Source organism: Rhipicephalus sanguineus, chromosome 11 (genome assembly GCF_013339695.2).
Source record: "Rhipicephalus sanguineus isolate Rsan-2018 chromosome 11, BIME_Rsan_1.4, whole genome shotgun sequence".
Lineage (NCBI taxonomy): Eukaryota > Metazoa > Arthropoda > Arachnida > Ixodida > Ixodidae > Rhipicephalus > Rhipicephalus sanguineus.
The window spans coordinates 128,423,725-128,447,173 of NC_051186.1; the positions used below are offsets into that span (position 1 = coordinate 128,423,725).

The 23,449-nt window shown below is 46.3% G+C and overlaps 3 protein-coding genes across 3 annotated transcripts in view; 2 read left to right on the top strand and 1 right to left on the bottom strand.

Annotated features, from left to right (window-relative positions):
* The window catches only part of LOC119374318 (protein phtf), a 53,975-nt gene extending 49,113 nt beyond the window's left edge, over positions 1-4,862 (top strand). Inside the window, exon 20 of the mRNA XM_037644395.2 lies at positions 2,780-4,862. Coding sequence (XP_037500323.1) covers positions 2,780-2,929 — 150 coding nt within the window. The 3' untranslated portion in view covers positions 2,930-4,862. The remainder of the gene's footprint in view (positions 1-2,779) is intronic.
* Positions 4,863-17,295: 12,433 nt separating this feature from the next.
* Positions 17,296-20,933, top strand: LOC119375399 (uncharacterized). The gene is made up of 4 exons (XM_037645580.2): positions 17,296-17,446; positions 17,631-17,894; positions 17,992-18,315; positions 20,917-20,933. Exons 1-4 carry the CDS (start codon positions 17,296-17,298, stop codon positions 20,931-20,933), a joined length of 756 nt encoding a protein of 251 aa, XP_037501508.2.
* Positions 20,934-21,123: 190 nt separating this feature from the next.
* LOC119375400 (uncharacterized) lies at positions 21,124-23,024 on the bottom strand. The gene is made up of 3 exons (XM_049411256.1): positions 22,685-23,024; positions 21,464-22,105; positions 21,124-21,204 (listed from the first exon to the last, which is right to left on the bottom strand). The coding sequence occupies exons 1-3, from the start codon at positions 23,018-23,020 to the stop codon at positions 21,124-21,126; spliced, it is 1,059 nt and encodes a 352-aa protein (XP_049267213.1). The 5' UTR covers positions 23,021-23,024.
* Positions 23,025-23,449: the final 425 nt, after the last annotated feature.

A 23,449-nucleotide genomic window follows, 5' to 3' on the forward strand; every position in this document is an offset into this window, starting at 1 on the left:
GATCTGGTGATGGTGCAGGTGCAAGATGAGACTGACGAGAAACCGTCGGCATTGTGAAAAATGCTTCATGTGCCTGAACGTGCTTGTTTGCCCGAAGGAATTTTTTAAAGGGGTCTTCTATTAAACCTGTTCAGGCATGCACTTGTGGCTTATCTATTTGAGCATCAGGCTCCACTGCTAGAGGCCCCAAGCTCAAATGCAGCCATCAAAGTATTTTATTTTATTTTATTCTGTTTTATTTATTTATTCAACAATACTGCCGATCCCATTCGAGATCATTACAGGAGGAACACGTATTAGGGTATCACATACAGTCGAACCCGTTTATAACGAACTCGAAAGTGTCGCGAAAAGTGGTCGTTATATCAGTAGTTCGTTGTATATGGACTCGCCCTTAAAAACGTGCGCTTAGCGGCCAAGCCGTTTTTTTTCTTTGTGTACTTTTATTAAAGTGCTAACAACCCCTTCGGTGACAAGCTGAGCCTTTTCGCGTCGTGAAGCGACGCCCGCTGCGTGCTCACGAGTGAATTAACCGCCTTTGCAATGAGCTGACATCGTTTCACCGAAGCGCGGTACCGCGACGTGGAGCCGATCATCCCTGGCTAGTTGCGTGCAGCGCGTCGCCTACTCGTGTCGCGGAGCCACTGCCGGGCCGCTTGCTGTATGCCGTATGCGCGCGTTTGTACGTTCTTCGTGTTTGCTCCAGACCGTGCACTCCAGACCGTGCACGGGTGCGGCGACTAGCCTCTTCGTTCAACGCGGCGAAAACAGGCAATTCCCAAGCAACGCGCACTCTACTATGTCTCCGCGATGCTCTCGCGGCCCTGCACAACGATGCGCGGCGCAGTTCAGTTAGACACTACTTCAGTTGTCACCTAGTCAAACACGCATTATACGCTCGCTGTCAGTGCATCGACATTTCTCGGTGCCCGCGCCGCTCAACAGCGAGCTACTTTCGTTTCTACAAAGCGACGCGCACTTTAAAAAAAAAAAAAAAGCGGTCTCGCACGACGCGGCAGCGGCGAACTTGCGAACGGCAGCATGGCCAAGCATGGCGCGCTCGTACCGCCGTCAATCCGCAGTGTACGGCGTACGCCACACGCACAGCTGAGGTTGTCGGCTATAAGGCATAATGGCACGTTCATCGACGGCCGCCACCTCGCCTTCGTTCTTTTCTGATGCTTATCCGCGAAGGCATCGCCGCAATCGCGCGGAAGTCGTAATCACCGATCGACCGGACCAGTCTCTGCCGTCACCGAAAAGACGGACGACGTTTCGCGGCACATTGTGGCGTCGACGAGTCTAGGGACGCAGTGAACCTTTTTGCGATGGAAAGTTATCGCGGTTATCACTTCTCGCGTTCCAAGCTGCAGAGAACGGCGTCAGGAAAGGTTACCGTGCGAAATCTGACAGCAAGGCTTCATGCTGCCTACTATTTTTTTTTTTCCCTCGCTGCCATTCTGCCACTGAAGAAACGCCTGGAAGGTGAGCAACCTCGCTCGCAGCGTCCGAAATCTGCGTGCGGTGCTCGCCGATCTGGGTATCTTAATCGCAAGTAAACTGGAGCGGGGCACGCGCGAGCGCGCGCCCCTTTCACGCTTTAGAAGGCATGTCTTAACTCTTTTTCGCTTCGTATGCGCCATATTTTTGCCGCGACCGTGTCCGAAGTGTTTGTTGTAAAAGTAGGAGGCTTTCAAAAATGTTCGCTATATCTGGACGCAGCTTCAATGGTTAGCATAGGAAAATCGTAAGTGCACCCAAATATGGTCGTTATAACCGATAGATCGTTATATGTGGGATCGTGGGATCATAAAAGAGAGAATAAAACAAAAATTGAATAGTACACTGGAAATTGGTTAGTGGCTGCTGTAATAACTATACAATAGTGTCCGTAGGACAGCAGCTTGAACAAAAAATAAAAGTATTTCACGTGATTATGCGCATTTTCAGATGCGTACACATAAGCATGAAGTAATATTTATTATACAGCTTAAGCTCTTATGAACGCAGAACAGCTCATTTTGGGGCTGTAGTTATCCGCTGCTGCCACTGCCAGTGTCTGTCGTAGCTATTGTGCTCAACGAGAAAAACAAAAAAAAACAGGGTTCGAGCCAGAGTCGAACCCTGGCATTCCGCGTAGAAGCCAAGTATCCTACCACAGTGCCGCACCAGTGCTTGAAAATTCCTGGGTAAAAGATCCAATTCACACGTCCTGCTGGGCGAGGAGTCATGTCAACAGATGCATGGCAGAAGCGTGAAAACGCACCAGACATCAAACCCTGTGAATTGCGAATGGGTGGTTTAAAGCTGCCTACCCATTACAAAGAGCTCAGCCACAACTGATTGTCACCATTAGCCACAGCATCAACAAAGTGTGCGGCTGTGTAGGTGCGCATATCACCTTACGCACGTCTAGAGGGTACTTTGCTACATTGCAAAATGATCATGAATTATGGTATAGTGGGTACTTCACAAGTGTACTCGCACTAGTTGCACTAATAGAACTTACTCAAAGGCCGCTCCTCCTGCTTACGCTGTGACTGTGCTGCGTGGTCTGCACAAACCTTGCATTTTTTAATGTTTACTTATTTATTGGCTTGTATAGTATTACATGTACTATATTGATATATGGAATGTCATAGCAATGGCAAGAAGTTTGTCAAAAGTGTCCCCGTAATTTCTATCTCACTAAAATGTCACCACGGTTTGGTAATACGCAAAGGCAGACATTTTAGAAAAACAAAGATGAAGAAACAACTTGCATATGTTCTTTTCGCAGGAGCTGGAGAGTCCGTTCAAGATTTCGGGCCTCTGCGCCAACCCCTACCTGTACAACATCACCAAAGTGGTCTGCCTCTCGGCGTTCTCGGCGGCACTCACCGAGCTGTTTGGCTTCAAGCTGAAGCTGCATAAAATCAAAATCAAGTGAACGCAGGAAAAAAAAAAAGCTCCGGTTGTTAGCTAGAATGCCTCCCCACTCAGGACTAAAGATAAAAAGAGCGAGATAAGGAAGTGAGAAAGAGATAAGAAACACGAGGCTAGTGAACGATTCGCGAGGAAGTGTTCGTAGATGCTCGGCCGTCGTTGCCTCGGTTGCGAAGCACCCTGTCTCCTCCTTGTCCGAGGCGGTGTGCAGTGAGGGGGAGGGAAGAGTTCAAAGTTGTAACCTCCTCCCTCTCCTTGAGCACCAGAACACTGGTCCTATAGCTAGTTCCTTCAGGGGCAGTGACTCCCCCCCCACCCCAGCGCCCACCCCCAAAGAACTTCTTTCATTGTAGCTGCCCACCCAGAGGAAAAAGTTCTGGTGCCTTTCCCGTCCTTGACAGTCATACCGTGGCGTAACGTACAAAAGACCAAGCCTCATTCACTTTGCTAGCACGCCTTCATGTCATTTCAACATGCGTAGGCATCATGACGGTCTTTTTTTTTTGGCAAAACGCGCAGTCCTTCCTGCTTCCAGGTGCGAGCTGCAGCTACAACTCGAAACAAACCAAAGTTAGGCTTCCTCGTACATTCACGTGGGCTCTCTAAATCCTTAGGTTGTAGCTGGGTTTCCAGCAACACAAGGCATGGGAGAAAAGGCCCTCCCTGCCCAGAATGTGAAGGCTGCCGTGCCCCATGTGAAATCTCATTAGTATCCCGTAGGTGGTCCTACGCCCGCTATCGCGCGAGGAAAACTTAATGTCATTTGTACGGAACGGTATTCGCGTGTTGCGTTTCTTAGTTGACCACTACGCAAAAACATTTTAGCGTCTTTACATGAAAACGTTGTTTGCAATTGTACGAGTTTGAGGAACTTCATCATTTCGATGCATACTGACTGACCGATTCACATTTAACGTACGTTAACCAAACACGTGTACATACCTGCGATTAACGGTCATCATTAAAAGAAATACAAGGTTAGTGGAAATCATCGCAACATGTGATTATGGTTGTTCAATTTTTAGAGGTTTATTATGATTTTATTCACCACAGCGCTTTTACAGGCTTTTTATGCTGTTAGCAAGCGGTAGCACATGCTGGTGATCCGCCATATTGGCTATGCCTGCCTGGTTTTGGGTCTCGTCCTTACTTGGCGGGGATGAATATATTGCCCGGCCACGCACTAAATTAGATGAAAATGTTTTGGACGATTCATGTGAAGATCTCAAATTCCACGTTTTTAAATGTTTTGCACGAGCATTGCTATCTTTTATTTTTGGTGCGCTTGTTGCAGCGCAGTCATCGTTCTGCGCAAATGACGTTACTCTTTGCTGCGTAGCGCAGTGCCGAACCATATGCTAGCTGATGCACCAAATCTCGTTAGCGACAAGCATAATTAAACTCGCTTACAACAAAGGTGCATTGTGCTCATTGGCTGTCTCGCAGGGCAGGGAGAGTTTAGAGTGATAGCGTGTTGCGGCTCCATCAGGCGGGTCAACTCCTACTAGGCTTAGCTAAAAAAGTTCACAGTCATCGAAGCCCATTTTCTTTTGCCCATAGATGTGCAGCAAATCACACTGCGCTAACCCAGCACATGGGTCGCTCTTTTCTCCTCAATTGAAATCGATAATAACATTGCTTTGTTGCTCACGTGTCGTTGTTGCTGAAAGAGAAAAGTTGTGGTATTTTTTAAATGTGTGCAGAACACATACACGCGCCTCATTTTTCACTGCATTATTTTTCTCTTATTCAATTTTAAGGTATCTCACGGTTGGGTGCGTTTGGGAAGTGGGGGGCTGGCAGTTTCCCATTGACTTGAGATTGTTCAAGTTGAACAAGAACATCAGAAGTGGCAGTATAAATGTGGGAAGGCTGATGGTCGTGTTCCTGTTCCCGTGTTCTGGTTCTCGTTGAATAAAATGCTGTTTTGGCACAAACTCTCAATTTGTTGTGGCTGTTCACTCATTTCATTGACATCATCAGGAATTCTTACTGACAAAGCAAACACTTCAGCGGCTGTATCCCAGAAGAAAAGTAGCACACAAAATTATAACCGATTCTGGGGTACATAGTTATAAGGGTACATAGTTATTCATGGCCCTAACCCGAAATTTTGTTCGGTGGGTAGTGGGGGGGGGGGTTCAATTACCCTGTATGCATGGTAAAAACTGACAATTTTCTGGGGTACCCCACCCCCACCCGGCTGACCCAGTGATAACATTCTCTTAAAGTAGTAACACGGGAGAAAAATGTGGTGAACTGTTTCCTCCTGATTAAAAAAATTGGAGGCGACCCTCTTAGGTGTCTGGTAGTGGCACTCGCACCTTGGCGTTCGTGTGCCCGGGTTCCTTGGGTAAACTTCGTGTTTCGTCGCACTGCCAAAGCGGATCTCGGAGGCCAAATAGAAAGAAGCGTGTGGTTGATTTCTACTCTTTTAGCATTGCCATTTTTTGGGCGTGTTGGTAAACGGAACTTGAAAACATATTGAGCGCTCACAAACGGGGACATAAGGGAGACGACATTGTGTTGTGCATTGTGTTGTCTCCCTTACGTCCCTGTTGTTTGTGAGCGCTCAATATGTTTTCGAGTTCTACTCTGCCAGGTGCCGCAACGATCCCAGCTGCTCGCAAGCAAACCGTCTGCTCCTTCAATGAACTCATTCAAGTAACTGTATTTAATTATCCTGATACTTAATTGTGCCACATCTTAAGAAAACTTAAGCTGCAATATCATATGTATCCAATGTAACTCTTAACTTGAACCAGGACCGTCAATTTTGTATCAGGTTTGTTTTTTACAAGACTTTTTTTCATATTGGGAAAACCGGAAGTAAGTGTTCGACAGGAAGTGCTTAGACGGGCAACAAGAGTCGCTCGGTGCTCGTGCCACCAAAGAATGTTGTTCTTGCATAGGCCCTGGTGTAGTTCTTAAAGGTACACTAAAGGCAAATATTAAGTCGACGTTGATTGTTGAAATAGCGGTCTAGAAACCTCGTAGTGCTACTTTTATGCCAAGGAAGTGCTCATTTTGAAATAAAGTCATGTTTTAATGGTCCGCATCGCGTTAGCGCACTTCAAATCACCCGCCTGAAATCAGACTTTCATACGTCACTGCTGCCGTGCCCAACGTTGCCCGCCTTTACTGCGCGGCCGCCGACACTAGTAGCAGCCAGGGGCGTAGCCAGAAATTTTTTTCGGAGGGGGGGGTTCAACCATACTTTATGTATGCTCGTGCGTGCGTTTGTATGTGTGCGTTTATATATACACAAGCAAAACTGAAAAATTTCGGGGGGGGGGGTTGGACCCCCCAACCCCCCCCTTGGCTACGCCCCTGGTAGCAGCAGAGCGAAAGTAGCGGGACCCACAGCAGCAACAACGGCCATCGGAGCCATCGAAGCTTGCCGCAATCGCCGCAATGGATATGGACGGAGAACTTGACCACGAGACATCGGCTCGCGATGCTGGGCTCCAATTCAGCGACTTGATCCCCGATGAACGCGGTATGCTACTCAGGGCTCGTAGTGCCGGCGTCGTTGCATGCGGCATTTTGTCGAACTTTCTGTCAGAGTGACTTTCACGAGCGCGCAAAACACACGCGGCAGTACGCGATCCCGAAACTACCACTGAGACGCGACCGCGTGAGCGAAGCAAGGCGCCGGGCGAAACGCAGTTCGGCGTAAACGGAACCTTTGAAACACGCGCGCCGTTCCCCATGGCAACGCCACAGAGGTTCTTTTTTCCATGAATCAAACGGAAACGAACAAACAGCATTTTATTACGTCTTTTGATGCACGGAAGGTTCTCTATTTATAGCTGCTAGTTTGATTACTAGTGATTTATTGTAGGCAGACTCTCATACGTCATCAGGATCACTTCGAAAATGTCCCACTCGTGGCGCTCATCATGTGATACATTTAGCTTAATTTCTCGGTAAGTAGGGTACTGCTGTTGATAATATTGCCGTTTTTGAAGAATTGTCATACATTGAGCTTTCACTCTGACATAAATTGTTATTTGCCTTTAGTGTCCCTTTAAAGGGACCGACAACCGATTTTTCTCGACCCAGTTTTTTACGGCGCGACAGGAAGCTTACCCTTCGTAGCGTTTGTAGCTGCAGCGGTTTATCCTAAAGTCCCTAGATTTTTTCAGTTTATCCTAAAAGCACGTAGTTATTTTATAAGCAGTATTTTTCGATCTGAAAGGATCGAAACACGCATGAAGGCTTGCTTCAGCAACGCTGAGAATTGATAGCGATGCCGCTAGCCCTTGTGAAAGCTGTCGTTCCGCTTTCGCAGGAGTTACTATAACTATGCTTAGCCACCTTTATTTTGAGCTTTTCAACCATTTTTGAAAATAGCAAGCTGTTACAATGAGATGATGTGGCTTTATACACCTTCTCGGTATTTGCACAGCGTTGTGTGCGCAGGCAACACGTTGTGTGCGCCTGCGCCCAAGGTTGCCTGCGCCTGTGTCAAGTCAAGGCTGCCTACGCCAAGCGAAGGCAGCGCCACTTTGTTGCATACAACTAAAGCAGGCCTATATGTACATTTTTATGGAGTAGTATCTTTTTATATAAAAAATGAACAATATTTCAGTACTAACAGAGAAGTCATCGAACGCGTACACCAATCAACGTTCACACATGAAAATGGCATGTGAATTCCCAGCTGGAAATCGGGTTCCCAGCCTGGTTTTCAGCTGGAAACGTCTCTTCAGGCTGGAAATTTTCTATTCCCAGCTGGAAATTGTATTTCCAGCTGGTAATGAAAAGCATTCCAGGCTGGAAATCTTATTGACAGTATGGATATGGAAATAATTCCCAAATGGAAAGCCATTTCCAGCTTGGAAGTTTCCAGTTCCAGTTGGGAAGTTATATTTCCAGCTGGAAATTTTCCAGCTTCAATTGGGAAATAATTTGCTCAGCATGAAATTTTCCTGTTTGACCGAGGAAGTGGTATAGTTGACAAAAGGAATTCCAGCAGCCCAAAGATTGATCTGCATACAAGCGATAGCAGATTAAGTGTATAATGCAGACCATGCATTTAGACATGACTTAGAATAGTGGTTCTCAAATTGGGGTCCGCGAGGTCATTTTTCGGAATCTGCAAAAGCCAAGCTTGCAAAAAAAAAGAAAAAGAGTTTTTTGAAGGCCCACAACTTGCTCTCTCCGACGCCGCGGCTACTAGAACAGTCGAGTGGCGTGAACGCGCCTCGCCGCCTGATGCCTTCCGCGTCGACCGTAGCGGCGGCGCTGCAGTCGCTCGGTACTGAAGAAAGCGCAGAGCAAAATGAGTTTCGAAGAGAGGCTGAGGAAAATGAAGAAGAGTAGATGGGCAGAGAAGGTTTTCAGGTATTTGTATAGAAAAAGCGTTGACACGCAGTGGAGAAAAAGAACTAGGAGGCTCACCAGTAAATATACGGCTGGCAGTGCGGGCGATATGACAACAAGGAGCATTAAGCGGAAGGTCAGAGAGGCGGAGAAGACTTATTGGATGACAGCGATGGAAAAGAAGCCGGCTCTGAGTAACTACCGAAAAGGAAAAAACGAAATAAGGAGGGAAAGGTTTTATGATAATTCAAGGGGAAGCGCTTTACTGTTTGAAGCAAGGTCGGGCTGCCTGAGAACGCGTAGTTATAAAGCGAGATTCAGTAACGAAGAAGAACTATGTACATGCTGCGGGGGAACTAAGGAAACGATGGAACATGTACTGATTGAATGTGGCGATATTCACCCAGGTATACGAGTGGGCACGAGTCTACATGAAGCCTTGGGTTTTAGGGACAACAATGGAAAGCTGAACACGCCCGCGATAGAAATAAGTAAGAGACGGTTAGAGTATTGGTGGCAGAAAAGTAGAGATAAAGTACAAAAATAAATAATTGGGGGAAAAAAGGTTATTCTGCCTTAAGAGGCAGAGAGATGGACTGTGAATTTATATTTTTTGTTATAATAACATAGATTTAATCAATGTAGATAAGGCATTAGGACAACATGAAACAAGGAAGTTTTTTTTTCTTTTTTTATCCTTCGAGCCTGGTGGCAGACATGTCACCGCCCCGTTATAAAGGGGACGCTCATAGCATCCATCCATCCATCCTGAAAGCGCGCGGCGCCGCGCGCAAGAACTGCTGGGCGCTTCGGCGGCACCCGGCTAACCGGCACTATTACTGATGCGGCTTTCGTTGCGTCATTAATAAGTGTGGGACTTGTCGTCGTAAGCATTGATGAACGAAACCTGAATGCTTTTAATGGATGCTTGCTTCATAAATGCCTTTGAGAGATACTGCAAATCAGTTCTTGTAGCCGAAGTGACTGCTGGAAGGTACGCAAAATATAAAAATAAAAATGGGCTGATACCGACCGTGAAGATTAACGATCTCGGTGTAATTGAGCCGAACTCATTACTGGGCTAGTTACATTACCGACAATTAACTAGACGCCGAACGACTGCCAGAAGAAAGAGACAGCTAGAGGAAACAGAAAGGGAGTGCCTTATTCTGATTTCTTCTGTTTCAATGCTTTCTTCTGGTGGTTATTCGGCGTCTAGTTTATTCAGAGTAACTGAGCTGCTCTATTGCAATTTAACTGTGCTCAGAAAGCTGTATGCTGATATTCTGCCGAAAGCACGCCGAACATTTACCGCGCGTTGGCGAAGCTGTGTGTACGGTGTGTATCTTTACAAATGCCCTGTGTAAATGTGACTTTTTCGACATTACGAGGGCTCAAAGATATTGGAAGTCAATGGTAACTCGACCGGTACAAATAACGGTCGTCCTCAGGGGCGTTGCATTGATATTGTTATCGGCGCCGGGTGGGGATGTGAGACTGTATGCCCGTATTTGTGCGTGTAAATATATATATATATATATATATATATATATATATATATATATATATATATATATATATATATATGTGTGTGTAAAAACAATATCGCAAAGCGTATAGAGCACCACCGCCCCTCCTAGCTTGACTTTTGACACTTTACAGATAAAGCAACGAAATTATAATACAAAACATGCATCGTGAAAAAGAAGTTTCTGCAATGGCATCGATAGATTGAAAAGCAGAACTGGTTGTAGTGAATTTAGGCAGAATAACCAACGCGCTATATTTACATCTGCGAATTTTAAGATGCTTGAGATAAACCGTGATGCATGAAGTTCGTGCCTCGGAGCGCGCCTTCGGCTCGGCTCCTGCAGCTGGCTCCGCTTCCTGGTATTTTAAGCACTCAGAGGTCGCATAATGGATGCATAGTAACCGCGGAAGCGTAGGCGTGCGCAAGCAGGAGGGGGGCCGCCCCCCCTAGTCACCTAAGGGGGGGGGGCGCAAAGTCTGCCCCATACATTGACTTAATAGGGATGGGGGGGGGGGCGCTGCGACGAACATTCGCCCCCTCCCCCCCCCCTTGAAGGGGGACCCTGCACACGCTTATGCGCGGAAGCACGCTGTTGAAACAAGATAGCCTTTCGGCGTTAAAGAAACAGAGCAAAACTGGCAGCACTAAGCCGTCACTAATATAAATGTAGTGATAGAGTTATTTGTACTCAGGTTACTCATGAAACAGTCGAGCGCATTGGAGCTCATAGAAGGATCAATATGTTCTGGATATCGTAGATACTGCCGGCAGAAGAATGGTAGGCTTTCGTCGCTGGTTTTTTATTTCTTCGTAGTCACTTATAGTGTAGCGCGGCTAGAAGCTTGCAAACCGCACAGCAATCAGTGAGCAGCTAGGTGCGAAATTCGACTGTCGCCTTCTTGGGGCCGGAAGGCTCCAAGAACAGGGAATATGTCGGCGCAATTTTGGCACGCCTGCATATTCACTCGTGCACCACGGCGCGTAGCAGGCGTTGAGACACCGATTAAAGCTGAGTAATGTATTAAACGCGCTCAAAACGCGCAATATCACGCTTTCGTAGGCTGCGACGCGCGCGCGCCAAGTGCAGACCCTCTCCACAGCTTCAGTGGATGGATGGATGCTATGAGCGTCCCCTTTATAACGGGGCGGTGACATGTCTGCCACCAGGCTCGAAGGATAAAAAAAGAATTAAAAAAAATTCCTTGTTTCATGTTGGCCTAATACCTTATCTATATTGATTAAATCTATGTTATTATACCAAAACAATATAAATTCACGGTCCATCTCTCTGCCTCTTAAGGCAGAATAACCTTTTTCCCAATTATTTATTTTTGTACTTTATCTCTACTTTTCTGCCACCAATACTCTAACCGTCTCTTACTTATTTCTATCGCGGGCGTGTTCAGCTTTCCATTGTTGTCCCTAAAACCCAAGGCTTCATGTAGACTCGTGCCCACACGTATACCTGGGTGAATATCGCCACATTCAATCAGTACATGTTCCATCGTTTCCTTAGTTCCCCCGCAGCATGTACATTGTTCTTCTTCGTTACTGAATCTCGCTTTATAACTACGCGTTCTAAGGCAGCCCGACCTTGCTTCAAACAGTAAAGCGCTTCCCCTTGAATTATCATAAAACCTTTCCCTCCTTATTTCGTTTTTTCCTTTTCGGTAGTTACTCAGAGCCGGCTTCTTTTCCATCGCTGTCATCCAATAAGTCTTCTCCGCCTCTCTGACCTTCCGCTTAATGCTCCTTGTTGCCATATCGCCCGCACTGCCAGCCGTATATTTACTGGTGAGCCTCCTAGTTCTTTTTCTCCACTGCGTGTCAACGCTTTTTCTATACAAATACCTGAAAACCTTCTCTGCCCATCTACTCTTCTTCATTTTCCTCAGCCTCTCTTCGAATCTCATTTTGCTCTGCGCTTCCCTCACTTCAAAGCCTGTCCATCCCATATCACCCTTCACCGCCTCATTTGTCGTCTTCCCGTGAGCGCCCAAGGCGAGGCGGCCCACCGTCCTTTGATTTACATCCATTCCTGATTGCACCTCTGACTTCATGCACACCACTGAGTTCCCAAATGTAAGCCCCGGAACCATCACACCCTTCCACAGCCCTCGTAGCACCTCGTACCTATTGTATCCCCATAAAGCTCTGTGCTTCATAATTGCAGCATTCCTCTTTCCCTTTGCTACCGATGCTTTCTCTTGTACCTCCATATATCTATCCCCCTCATTTACCCATACTCCGAGGTACTTGTACTCGCTTACCCTCGGTATTTTTTGGCCCTGTATTAAGACCGTATGGTCTCCGTGATCATTGAATATCATCAATCCACATTTTGTTGCACTAAATCCTAGTCCTAGAGCCTCACACTCCCTTCCGCATATATCTGCCAGTCGCTGTATATCATCTTGACTGTCCGCAAATAAGACAATATCATCAGCATAAAATAGACCTGGAAGCTTCTGCTCAACCATCGCTCCGACCTGTTTGTGTGACAAATTAAATCCAATGTTGCTACCTTCTAGCGCTTTTTCCATCCTCGCCATGTACAGCATGAATAACAGCGGGGACAAAGGGCATCCCTGTCTCAGCCCCTTGCTAATTTCAACGCTGTCCTTGCTACTTATTCCTTCCCATTCTATACAAACTGTATTTTCTCGGTATATTTCTCTCAAAAGCTGTACACAGTCGTCACCTATGCCCACTTCCTTCAATATATCCCACAAAATTTCCTGATTAACGTTGTCATACGCCCCGGTGATATCTAGATAAGCTACGTATAAGGGCCTGTTTTCTATTTTAGATATTTCTATACACTGGGTAAGAACAAACAGATTATCGTCTAACCGCCTGTCGATTCGAAATCCATTCTGAAGTTCTCCCAAAATATCATTTTGTTCTACCCACGCTTCTATTTTTAATTTTACTGCCTGCATCGCCAACCTGTATAGCACCGATGTAATTGTTAGGGGTCTATACGAGCGAATGTTATCTTTTTCTCCCTTGCCTTTATAGATTAAGTTCATTCTACTTTTTCGCCAACTGTCTGGTATTTCCCTCTCCTGTAAGCACTTTTCTACGGCTTTCAGCAGTGCTTCTTTAGTGTTATGTCCGAGTTCGTTAATGAGGCTGACGGGAACCCCATCTAAGCCCGGAGTAGTGCGCTTAGGAATTTTTCCTTCGGCCTTCTTCCAATTGAAATTCTCTAGTACTACATCTTCGTCGGTTGCTCTCCTTTGCGTACTTTTACTCACCGGGGGAATCCCCTGGGGGACCTTTTTAAACGAATCGGCTGTTATCTTTCGAATGTAACCTAGCGCTTCATATCCTTCGAATTTATTTCCTCCTTCATCTACCATATGTTGTTGCATTGTGACAGACTTCCTACCCAGCGCTTTTAGGTGGCTCCAAAATATCCTAGGCGCGGCCTTCTTCTTTTCGCGAATCTCTGTCATCCAGCGTTCACTTTCACCTTTAATTTTTGCCTCGACTAATTTCTGCACAATGGATTTTTGCTCTAAATATATTTCCCATATTTGGTTAACTTCGTCCTGTGGCCGCTTCTCCTTTTTTTTGCCTGTCTGTGCTCCCGTGATGCCTGACGTCGCATCTCGATCGCTTCCCGGATTTCTTTGTTCCACCAACTTTTTGGCTTTTTCTTTCCTTTCCAACAAATAGTTTTCTTCTCTATTTCCATTTCTTTCGTGATTACATGTAGCAGCTCACTATACTTCCAGTCTTTGCCTGGTAGTTCGTCTACTTTTTCCTCGACTCTTGCGGCTATATTTGTTATTTGTTTGTCATTTAGATACGAGCTGCCAAACTTTGATTCTATGTTCTTATTTTCAGTTTTATATCCCATTTGTAATATTATGCGTTTATGATCACTACCCAAGCTGTTAATGCCTTCTTCGTCTATTCTCATGTCTCTAAGTTTGTCATATATTGCTTCTGTCATGAGACAGTAATCAATGCTCGATTGCCTGTTTCCAACTTCCCACGTGATCTTCCCCTCACACTTAGGCCCCACGTTAACTATCTCAAGACTATGTTGCTCGCAGAGATCTAGCAATAACTTACAATACGTACAATACGTACAAAGTGACAATACGTAACTTACAATACGTACAAAGTGACTACAGCGCCGCCGCTACGTTCGCCCGCCGGAGCATCACCCGAGATGCGGCGCGGCCGCTTCGTTCGTTCCACTGCCCCCTTCTAGTACACGGTACCGCGGCCATGAAAAACACCGCACTGCCGCCATGTTTGTTGGCATCTCAGTAGCTCTATTCTCGTATTATTTCTTGGTGACTCATGCATGACGTTAATGCTAAATAATAACCTACTCTGTAATATAAATACAGCGTACAAAAGTTGTATTTCTTTTTTAAGGTTAACACCAAGACAGCGGTCCAATAGACCGCATAAATCATTATGTCGCCGCAGTCAGCCACAGTTTCGTACATCACAAGGCGGCTAGTCGTGGTGATCTTGGTGATACCTGTACGTGTGTGTGCTCGGTGTTCATTAGTCTAGGGAGTTTCCTTGATGAATATCCATGCGACAGTTACATGGAATAGTTATTTTTGGTCGGGTTTATCTCTGGAAAGTGTTACGAGTGATGACCAGCATGTTCGAGCGGTTTTTATTGCTGTACTGTGCGCGATGTCTTGCATACACCAGCGTCGATCAAGGGACAGCGATTTTCTCAGCTCATGAGTGTTCCATTTGGAGGTAAGTTGCACTTATATATTTCAAGTATAAGTGAACGTTTGTCCCGAATGTTTGTGGGCTTCGTTATCACGGTGTCATGTTACCTGGCTGTGTGTAATGTTTATATATGCGCGAAGTACGCTACAGGCCGGTTTGTGTAAGCAGCCTTTGTCTCCAATAGCCCTGTGCAGTGCAATGTTTGTGCCTACTGGTGCGCATGCGTCTATGCAACAAATGCGAGTAATTACATATGTTCGAGTGCACTCATTGGACGCCTATTCAGAGTAGTTGAAGGTCGATATAAATAATCGTTACATAGCACGTGACAGTATAAACCGCAGTGCTCATCAGATCTTGCTCACCTTTGCTTTGCACTGCACTGACTTTGTATTGTAGTACTGCTTTTGAAAGCTGTATTGATGCTGTTCATGTGATTTGGTAAAACTATACTTTTGGTAGAATTGCGTTTTATGGATCATGGTGGATTTGATGTTCGCTCACTATGTATATTTTTTTTTCAGGTGGTGTACGAGGATATGAGCAAACTCATTCTATATCTCGAGATATGTTCCAACGCTTGCTACAAGCGTTCAAATAAATGCTGTTAAATTTCACCACCATGTTCTTTGACTGTGTGCAGTTCACTTGGACGAACAGGTCCTGTAGGAACCCTGCTAAGGCGCATGCGATAGCCGCGAGGTCAAATCTGGAAATTCTTCCATTTCCAGCTGGGAATGAAGGATTCCAACTGGAAATATTTGCTGGAAATATTTCCATTCCCAACTGGAAATATTTGCTGGAAATATTTCCATTCCCAGCTGGGTTATGGAACCTGGAAATTTTTCCATTTCCAGCTGGGAAAATTTCCAGCCTGGAAAGATTTCCAGGTTTCATAACCCAGCTGGCAATGGGAATCATTTTATCACGGTGGAGCCTTCGTAAGGAATGTGAAGAGAAGAAGCAAGTAGTTGTTATGCCATACTTACATGGCGTATCGCACAATCTTAAGAAGGTGGCAGTGAGAAACGCCGTCAAGCTCGTGTTTTCTGCGCCCTGCTGCGCGGTATGGGGATAGTAGGTCCAGGTGTAATACGGCGCATGTCAACAGATTCAGCAGGTGTGATACATGCATTGTCTATAGTATTCCCCTGACCTGTGGCAAAGAATATATTGGGCACTCGGGTAGGTGTGTGAACGATAGATTGCGCGAGCACGCAAATCTACTTCCTACGGGCACGGGTGGAAATCTACCGATTCACTGCAAAGTGTGCGGTTGCGCCCCTCTGTTCAGCAACGTTTCGGTGACTGGGAGGGCTAAAACACAGAGAGAACGTGAAATTTTTGAAGCGTTTCAGATTCACAAACTTGGTCAAGTGTGTGAGTGCGCCATCTGTGTTTTTGAATGACAAGGAGGTCCGGTTTCTTGACAGTGATAAGTGACAGGTTGCCTTTCAGTGATTCACGGTGTTGCTGCGCATGCTCATATCGGTTTGGTGTTCGCGTCTTCATCGAAATAAAGTCAGTTGTTAGTCCAGCATCCTACTCGTCCCTGTCTCTTTTTTCTTGGCTCAGTTTCTTCTGTTTTCTTTGGTGCTGCTGGCATTTCCTCACGAAGAACTATGTACCAACTTGCCCAACAAGCCACCCTAATGAATTCTGGGATAGAATTCGCCATGTTTAGGGCAAGGGGTGTGACTATATCCGTACGTGCGCCCGTGTAATGCGCCCGTGCGTGGGGCAAGGCGGCTGCATCGCTGCATCTCGCTGCCTCCGAAGTCTCTGCGAATGAATCCACCCGTACCTCAAGTGCTTTCAAAAGGTGGTACAACTGACTTCGGCGTCGTAATGAGTGACGTCGACCGGGTGGACGAACGATTTGACGCGGCTGCCGCGCCGCGAGGCGCACGCATAACTCCTCCAACTCAGACTTCAGTAGCCGGTAACGAGGAATATCGCTCGTCAGAGCTAAAAGCTGCTGACGGGGAGTTACGTCCACGTAACTGTAACAGCATCGTCTATGAAGAACACAACGGTGGTCGGCCTGCGAAACGAGGTGGACGCGCGAGACTGGAAGTCTCGAGCGGCCAGTGCCGCGCGCTTTTGCGTACTCTGTGTGGCATACAATAGGGGCAGCGCTGTAGAGGCTAGCGATACTTAGAAAAAAAATGCGTTTGCGCTAACAAATAGTTCAGTGTCTTTACCACCAGACTGTGATTTCGTTTTATTTTTCAGACTGAGTAATACATGGTTTGTACCCTAATTATAAACAAACTCCGTTATGCGGCTTTTAATGTGCTGTTTCACATCACCTTACGCCTATAGTTGTTTCAGTATTTCATTTGTAGCCGATGGCAATCGAGGCCTCACGCGTAGGCTCTTGCATCGGCTCATGCAACCGCGAAAACCAAAGAAAGCAGACACGCGGATTTATACATTTTGCCGACCGCTTGCACAGCTTCAACAGCGGTGCGCTTGATGTGTGAAACTGAGTGTAGTCAGGACCGCCGAGGCATCACAACAACTTGGCTGCCAGCAGCGGCCTTCTGTTTGGCAAAATACACTGTAGGTATACATGGCTTGCACGGACGTCACATCCGGGAACGACAGGACCGGAAGCCGCCATGTTTAAGAACACTTGCAGCTGTGTGGAAGCGTAGGCAGAAGCTTTGCAGCGGCGAGATCTGTTCTTCGGACGCGCCACCGCCTTGACCATGACTATTTGCGCTGTTTTCGGATGCAGAACAAGAAGTGGAACTTCTTCTTCTAAAGACAAGGCACAGCCACGCGTTAGAATGTTTAGTTTGCCCGCGATTATAACGAACCAGTGCGCGCGAACGAGGCTGTTGTCCGCAAAGCGCCGTAACGCTTGGCTGGCGCGCATTAAGCGAAGAGATTTGAAGAAAGAGAAATACATCCGTGTCTGCAGTCTTCACTTCATCACAGGTAAGGGTATTTTCGAGTTGTGTACAGGTTTAACACGTTTACTGACGTGATTACGTCGCTTTTCCAGAATGCTGCCTAGATTCACAGCGACGTAGAGACGAGCTTTTCCCCTTGAATAAACGAGTCTCCAGTTGTTAAATGTGGCCTAACGGTGCAACACATGTGAACGTGACCTTCTTCACAGGGAAACCTGCGAATTTAATGGATGACGCGAACCCCGACTGGACGCCGAGCCTACTGCTGGGCCATGGCCGTTATGACCGGACTACTGACGCAGCGTCTGCGCGTTTTCACCGCTGTGAAAAGCGACGGAAGAGCAAGCGGGATGCTGTCGCAGCGAGCACGCCGCCCACGGAGCCTGGAACATCCCTCGAACTGCCTGTCATGGACGCAGAACCAGAGCGTGATGAGCCATCTGCGGTAGATCCCATTCTGGAGTCTAAATCAGGTACAGGATCGTGTGTGCCATATTTGATGAGCGTTGTGCAGCTTAGGGCTTTCCTCTATGATAGGCAATGCTGACTCATTTCATTACTTTTTCGCAGAGGTTGAAGTGCAAACCGACCTCACGTGCCAAGATCTTCAGGCGCTACTGGAGGATTATCAGAAAGTAACCAGCGAGTTGATCACTTTGAAGAGCCAGAAACAGTCTACGGAAATGTCAGAGCTATCCCTTTGTGAAGACCCCGTGAAGGTGGCCTTTTACACAGGACTTCCGAATTTTGCAACTCTTCTGTCAGTGTTCAGCGTTGTGCAGCTGTTTGTCAAGCACACACCACAGAACTCATTAGGAAAGTTCGAGGAATTTTTGGTGTTCCTGAAGAAGCTGAAGTTGAATCTGCCATTCCAAGACCTTGCCTACCGTTTCGGTGTGTCTGAATCAACTGTAAGTCGAATATTCGACAAGTGGCTGCACGCTGCATTTACTAGACTTGGGCCTTTAATAACATGGCCCTCAAGGCATGCTATTAAGAGGACAATGCCACAGGCCTTTTTTGATTCTTTTGGAGAAAAGGTAGCTGTAGTACTCGATTGATTCGAGATCAAACTTGAACGGCCTTCATCTCTGAAGCCAAGGTGCGAGACTTGGTCTCAGTACAAGTCCAGTAATACAGCCAAGTACCTCATAGGAATATGCCCCCAAGGAACTATCACTTTTATTTCTGATGGCTGGGGAGGAAGGACTCCTGACAAGCACATTACCGAGTTCTGTGGCATTCTTGACCATTTGTCACAAGGGGACGTGGTGTTGGCTGACCGAGGCTTCGATATTGCAGACAGTGTAGGCCTGTACTGTGCAAGGCTGCACATACCTGCGTTCACTAAGGGCAAGAGGCAACTCTCAGCAGTAGATGTCGAGTCAACGAGGAAGCTTGCCAACGTTAGGATCCATATTGAGAGAGTGATTGGCCTGGTTCGGAACAAGTATGTTATAATGAAGTCTGTCCTGCCGCTAGAGTATGCGAATCGCAAACCGGGACACCGCTTCACACCACTGGACAAGATTGTTACCGTGTGCTGTGCACTGGCAAATTTCTGCCAGTCTGTCGTTCCTGCTAATCCGGAGCCATGTGGCTAAGTTTCCTACATATGCTAGTTAGTTTGCAGATAAATGGCAATACTTGCATGCATTCATTGAAATTTGTAATTCTGGCCGTTCTGACTGCATGCAGAAAATATTTTTTCATATTTACTTTTCTTTATAGCAATAAAGCTTGCCCTGCAGTCGTAATATATTGTGTGTATATGTGTATTAGATCCGTGCTGCAAGGCCTGTTGTGTATGAATTGAAGTAGTGTCTTGTGGAATGTGTTATATAGCTGTCGTAGCTAGACGTGCCACTGTAGCAAAGGCCGGCTTGCAGTAGAAGACAGGAGCATTATGACTAATCCTTGACAGGTTCCTATTAGATGGTTTTCACATGAAATAAGTGCTCAAAATATGTAGTTGAAGCAACAGTGGAATGATGAAAGTTCAATGACTAGTCTAATTTTTTGTTTTTATCGTTCCTCCAAACAGTTTGGTTGCAATTTGCTGCCAGTAAATAATTCATGAATAAATTAAATCCAGTGTGCATTAAAAGCCCTTTTTTTTGCACTTGCCTGGCAAATGAGCTAGGAACCTATCATCATTGAAAAGTTTCATCCTGTAGATTTCATGTTTACATTGTGCATTAAAAGTTGCCTTGCTTTTTGTATGCTTTGTCACCTGCTGTCGCCACCAGTTTTACAACCAATGTAGGTATTTATTTGCTCTACTTGGGCTGCAAGCTTGTGTAATAAAGTGAAATAAAGAAACTAATTTATGCTACCAAACAAATTTTATTGCATGGTTTCAAGAACAGATGCATCTATTGCACTCACCTAGGAGTAGTTCTACTTGCATTGCACTGAAATTGTAAATACAGGTACACAGAGGTAATGTCGCAGCAGTAAATGCTTCTCTGTACATAAAGAAACTAACCCATGCTACAAAACAACATTGTATGGCATGGTTTCAAAAATAGACGCATCTATCACACTCGCCTAGGAGTACTTCTACTTGCACTGCACTGAAATTGTAAATACAGGTACACATAGGTAATGTCGCAGCAGCAAGTGCTTCTCGGTACATAAAGAAACTAACCCATGCTACAAAACAACACATTGTATGGCATGGTTTCGAAAAACAATCATTCATCACAGTTACGTACGAGTACCTGCTGCTTGCATTCCACTCAAATTGAAAAGACTGGTATAAATGTAGGTAATGTTGGCTCAGCAAGTGCTTGATTTGAAACATATCTCACTCTCGTCATTCAACCTAGCAACCTATTTGGAAAATGTGCACACTACAGAAGCACCTGGTATTAAAGAAATGCAGTGACTCCTGGAAGTCAATTGCCCCCCTTCCTAGGTAACAACATTCATTACTGGCTAGAATGAACACCACACAGAACGAAATGTATCCAGTAAAGAACGAAATAATGTGGGTGCTTCGGTACGCTGAGCCTGTTAAGCGCATGACCTCTTAAAAAAGCATTCCTTGCCTAAGCAGCCAGAACTACCTTGAGAGCAGCCCGATGACATAACCACATACAGCACAATCAAACAACACAAACATCTTGAGGTGTCGGGGGTCCTTTTTGTCCAGACTAGGAAAGCAGCTGCCACAGTATGCTGAAAACCTGAACTTACGAAAGCTTAGGAAAGTGCCAGAGGCACTTTCCTAAGCTTTCTTTAGTGGGCCGCAATCTACACAAAACCAGTGTTTTTGCTTTGGGGCTCGCTTCATTCCGATGCAAGTGTAATGAAACCATTTGTATTTACAGTGTTCCCCATCACATGCCACCATTTTCCCAGTCTCTGGGCCTTGGCAGTAACAGTAGACGGGCTGTGCAGAGCTAGTGCCAGACCCTGGTGCATTTTTTCGGGTGAAAAACCCTGCAAACATTTCTGGCATGACAACATGTGTAAAAAATTGTGTTGCAGATTCCAAGATTCTCTGAAAGAATGCACTATCTTCCATTATTCGTTCAATATGAACCGAGACAGGTGTCCGCACAACAAAGTCGCAATACCTTGCACTGCACACTGCCAGTTGCGTCTGCACCTGATAATAGTAGCCATGTGTTCTCTTCAACCGAAGTCCATCGGCACTAGTCTCCAAGCAGAAATCTTTGGTTCCTATCGCAGCTTCTATGCCAGACTCTGCCACAGAGTACGGGCATTTGACTTCCACAATGCCTTCACCACAGCATGAACAGTTGACAACAGCATCTGGGGATGCAGCGAGATGAGGATGCTTTGCACTCAAACAAACACCAACTCTCTTGAGTGTCAAATTGTTGTGGCGTTGCACTACTTGTTTCCTGTATGTGGAGATGGCAGTGCCTTCATGTTTCCGTCCCCATTCTGTCGCCGCAGAAGAAAACTTGCTTTGCTCAGGGTAACATATATTTTTTAATAAACTAATTGACGGCTGGCTCAGCCTTGAGCTGCATACACACTTCTTAACAGAAGCTGTAACTCGGCCTGCCCTGTATTCAAACCACTTGGCACAATTTGACTGCTCTCTAGTTGTGGCTTCCACATGCCGCACCATCTCTTCTGTTACAACAATTTCTTTTAAAAACGCTTCACCCCGTTGCACCAGGGCAGACAAATCCTCAGAGGTGGCCTCTTCACACATAAGGCTACGGAGAAGCACAGGTTCTTTCTTTTGTGGAGGCGGAAAAAGTGCACTATATTCTTCATGCAGCATAAACAGTGCTGGCTTTACCCCTGATTTTGCTATCGCCGCAAAACACTGCTGAATCTCTGCATTCGTTGGAGCTGGGATTGGTGGTGGAGGCGGGGCTTCTTCAGCACAAGTGCTGTTCGTAATGTTGTCCATTTTCCTCTTCTTCATCTTCGCTGATGAGAAGTCAATCTCCCTTAGCCTCTTAAATTCAGCATTCCGGCTATGAGGTGGTAGCCATCCATTTTTCTTTTCTGTGCAAGTCACAGAGTCCCTCAGCCTCACAGCAGTTTCTATGGCGAAAAGTGTCGCAGCAACGTGAGAGCATGCCTCACCCACGCCTGCCATGAAAGTGCAGTGTGCTGTAGCAACAGTGCCATCTGTTTCGGCCAAAATCCACACTTTCAGAGGGGTCTCTCGTAGGCGCTGGGAATGGTTGACCTGGAATGTTGAACGAAATTTCTGTATTATTTTTTAAATGACAGCTTAGATTTACAGAGCTGGCTTGTTTGGTTCCATGCTGCCTTATAAACAAACCTACTTAAAATGTTACAGGAGCTACATAATTTTACTTGTGCATTACTCGTTTCAGGGAAGCTCAGAAGTAGCCTCCAGAAATGAGCATTCAGCTTAGGTTTTCATTTGCCAAGTTTATGAAGTTACCGACATTACGATGGCCAATGCTCACCATTTATGCATTTTTTTCCTGACCGCTGGCTTATGTTTATCAAGCTGCCGCGTGCGGCCGTCTAAGCCACGAAACCGTCGCGCACAAAAAGAAAATGAACCACGCACTGCTACACAACCGAAACGAGCACAACTGCGGTGACGCCTGAACATGGGCGTCGGCAGGAGGGTGCAAAAGGGGCATTTGCTCCTCCCAAACAACACCAACACTACCCCCACCGCGATGCAACACTGGTTTGCGCCCCTCAAGACAAAATCCTGTCGACGCCCATGCGTCTGGACAAACACGAAGTTTTACTTCGATCGTAACGTGAAAGAGCGTTGTTAACTAACCTCGCTTAGAACGACGACACGCTGCGATGGAAGCTGCTTTGCTGCTATGCTCTTCACCCATCCGCTGGTGAAGTAGTTGTGGCCGTCCAGCGACTTGTAGGCCTTCATTTGTTGCAGTGTGACGTGACTTGTTGAAAGCACCAAATAATTCACAATGTCGCCGTGCGTCACGGCAGGCAGCAGATCGACGTCCGATGCATCTTCCTTACTGATGCGCAGTTCGTAAGGGTCGATGCCATCGCACATTTCAATTTTAGCTCGGTAACGTACCCGAGTCGGTCCCACAAGTTCTTCAAAGTACGACGGGCAAAGCGCGTGCACGTTTTCTATCGCCATATCGCTCAAAATAAATCGAACGACGACGACAAGCTCCAACGCGGCGGTAAGCCACACGCGCAGCCGACTCGATATGTTCTTAAATATGGCGGTCGCTCACTTTGAAAGTCGGAAGTGACGTCACGTGCAACCCATGTATACTTACTACGGTGGCTTGGCGTCATCGCTGCCCTCGCTATCATGTCCTGACTCCATGCACCGGCTATACCAACAGACTGCGAGTTTCATTCTGACCCGTGACCCTGAACCGCGCTGCCAGCAACGTACTTCCCATTTCCCCACTAAGCTGGCGATGTCGGAATTCTACGTCGCCAGCGTCAAGTACGGAAGCCACTGCAACGCGCTTACGATGGTACCGCGTCATCCATCGCGCGGGCGAGCATTTTACATAAGAATTTACAGCATGCCTAAACGGCCTAGCGCTTCCAT

Coding starts and splice junctions, on each gene's coding strand:
- LOC119375399 (XM_037645580.2), top strand. CDS start 17,296: ATGTTTAGTTTGCCCGCGATTATAACGAACCAGTGCGCGCGAACGAGG. Junction 17,447..17,630: donor CAGTCTTCACTTCATCACAG/GTAAGGGTATTT, acceptor CCTTCTTCACAG/GGAAACCTGCGAATTTAATG. Junction 17,895..17,991: donor CATTCTGGAGTCTAAATCAG/GTACAGGATCGT, acceptor ACTTTTTCGCAG/AGGTTGAAGTGCAAACCGAC.
- LOC119375400 (XM_049411256.1), bottom strand. CDS start 23,020: ATGGCGATAGAAAACGTGCACGCGCTTTGCCCGTCGTACTTTGAAGAA. Junction 22,106..22,684: donor GTGTCGTCGTTCTAAGCGAG/GTTAGTTAACAA, acceptor TCAACATTCCAG/GTCAACCATTCCCAGCGCCT. Junction 21,205..21,463: donor CCAAGTGGTTTGAATACAGG/GCAGGCCGAGTT, acceptor CTGCATCCCCAG/ATGCTGTTGTCAACTGTTCA.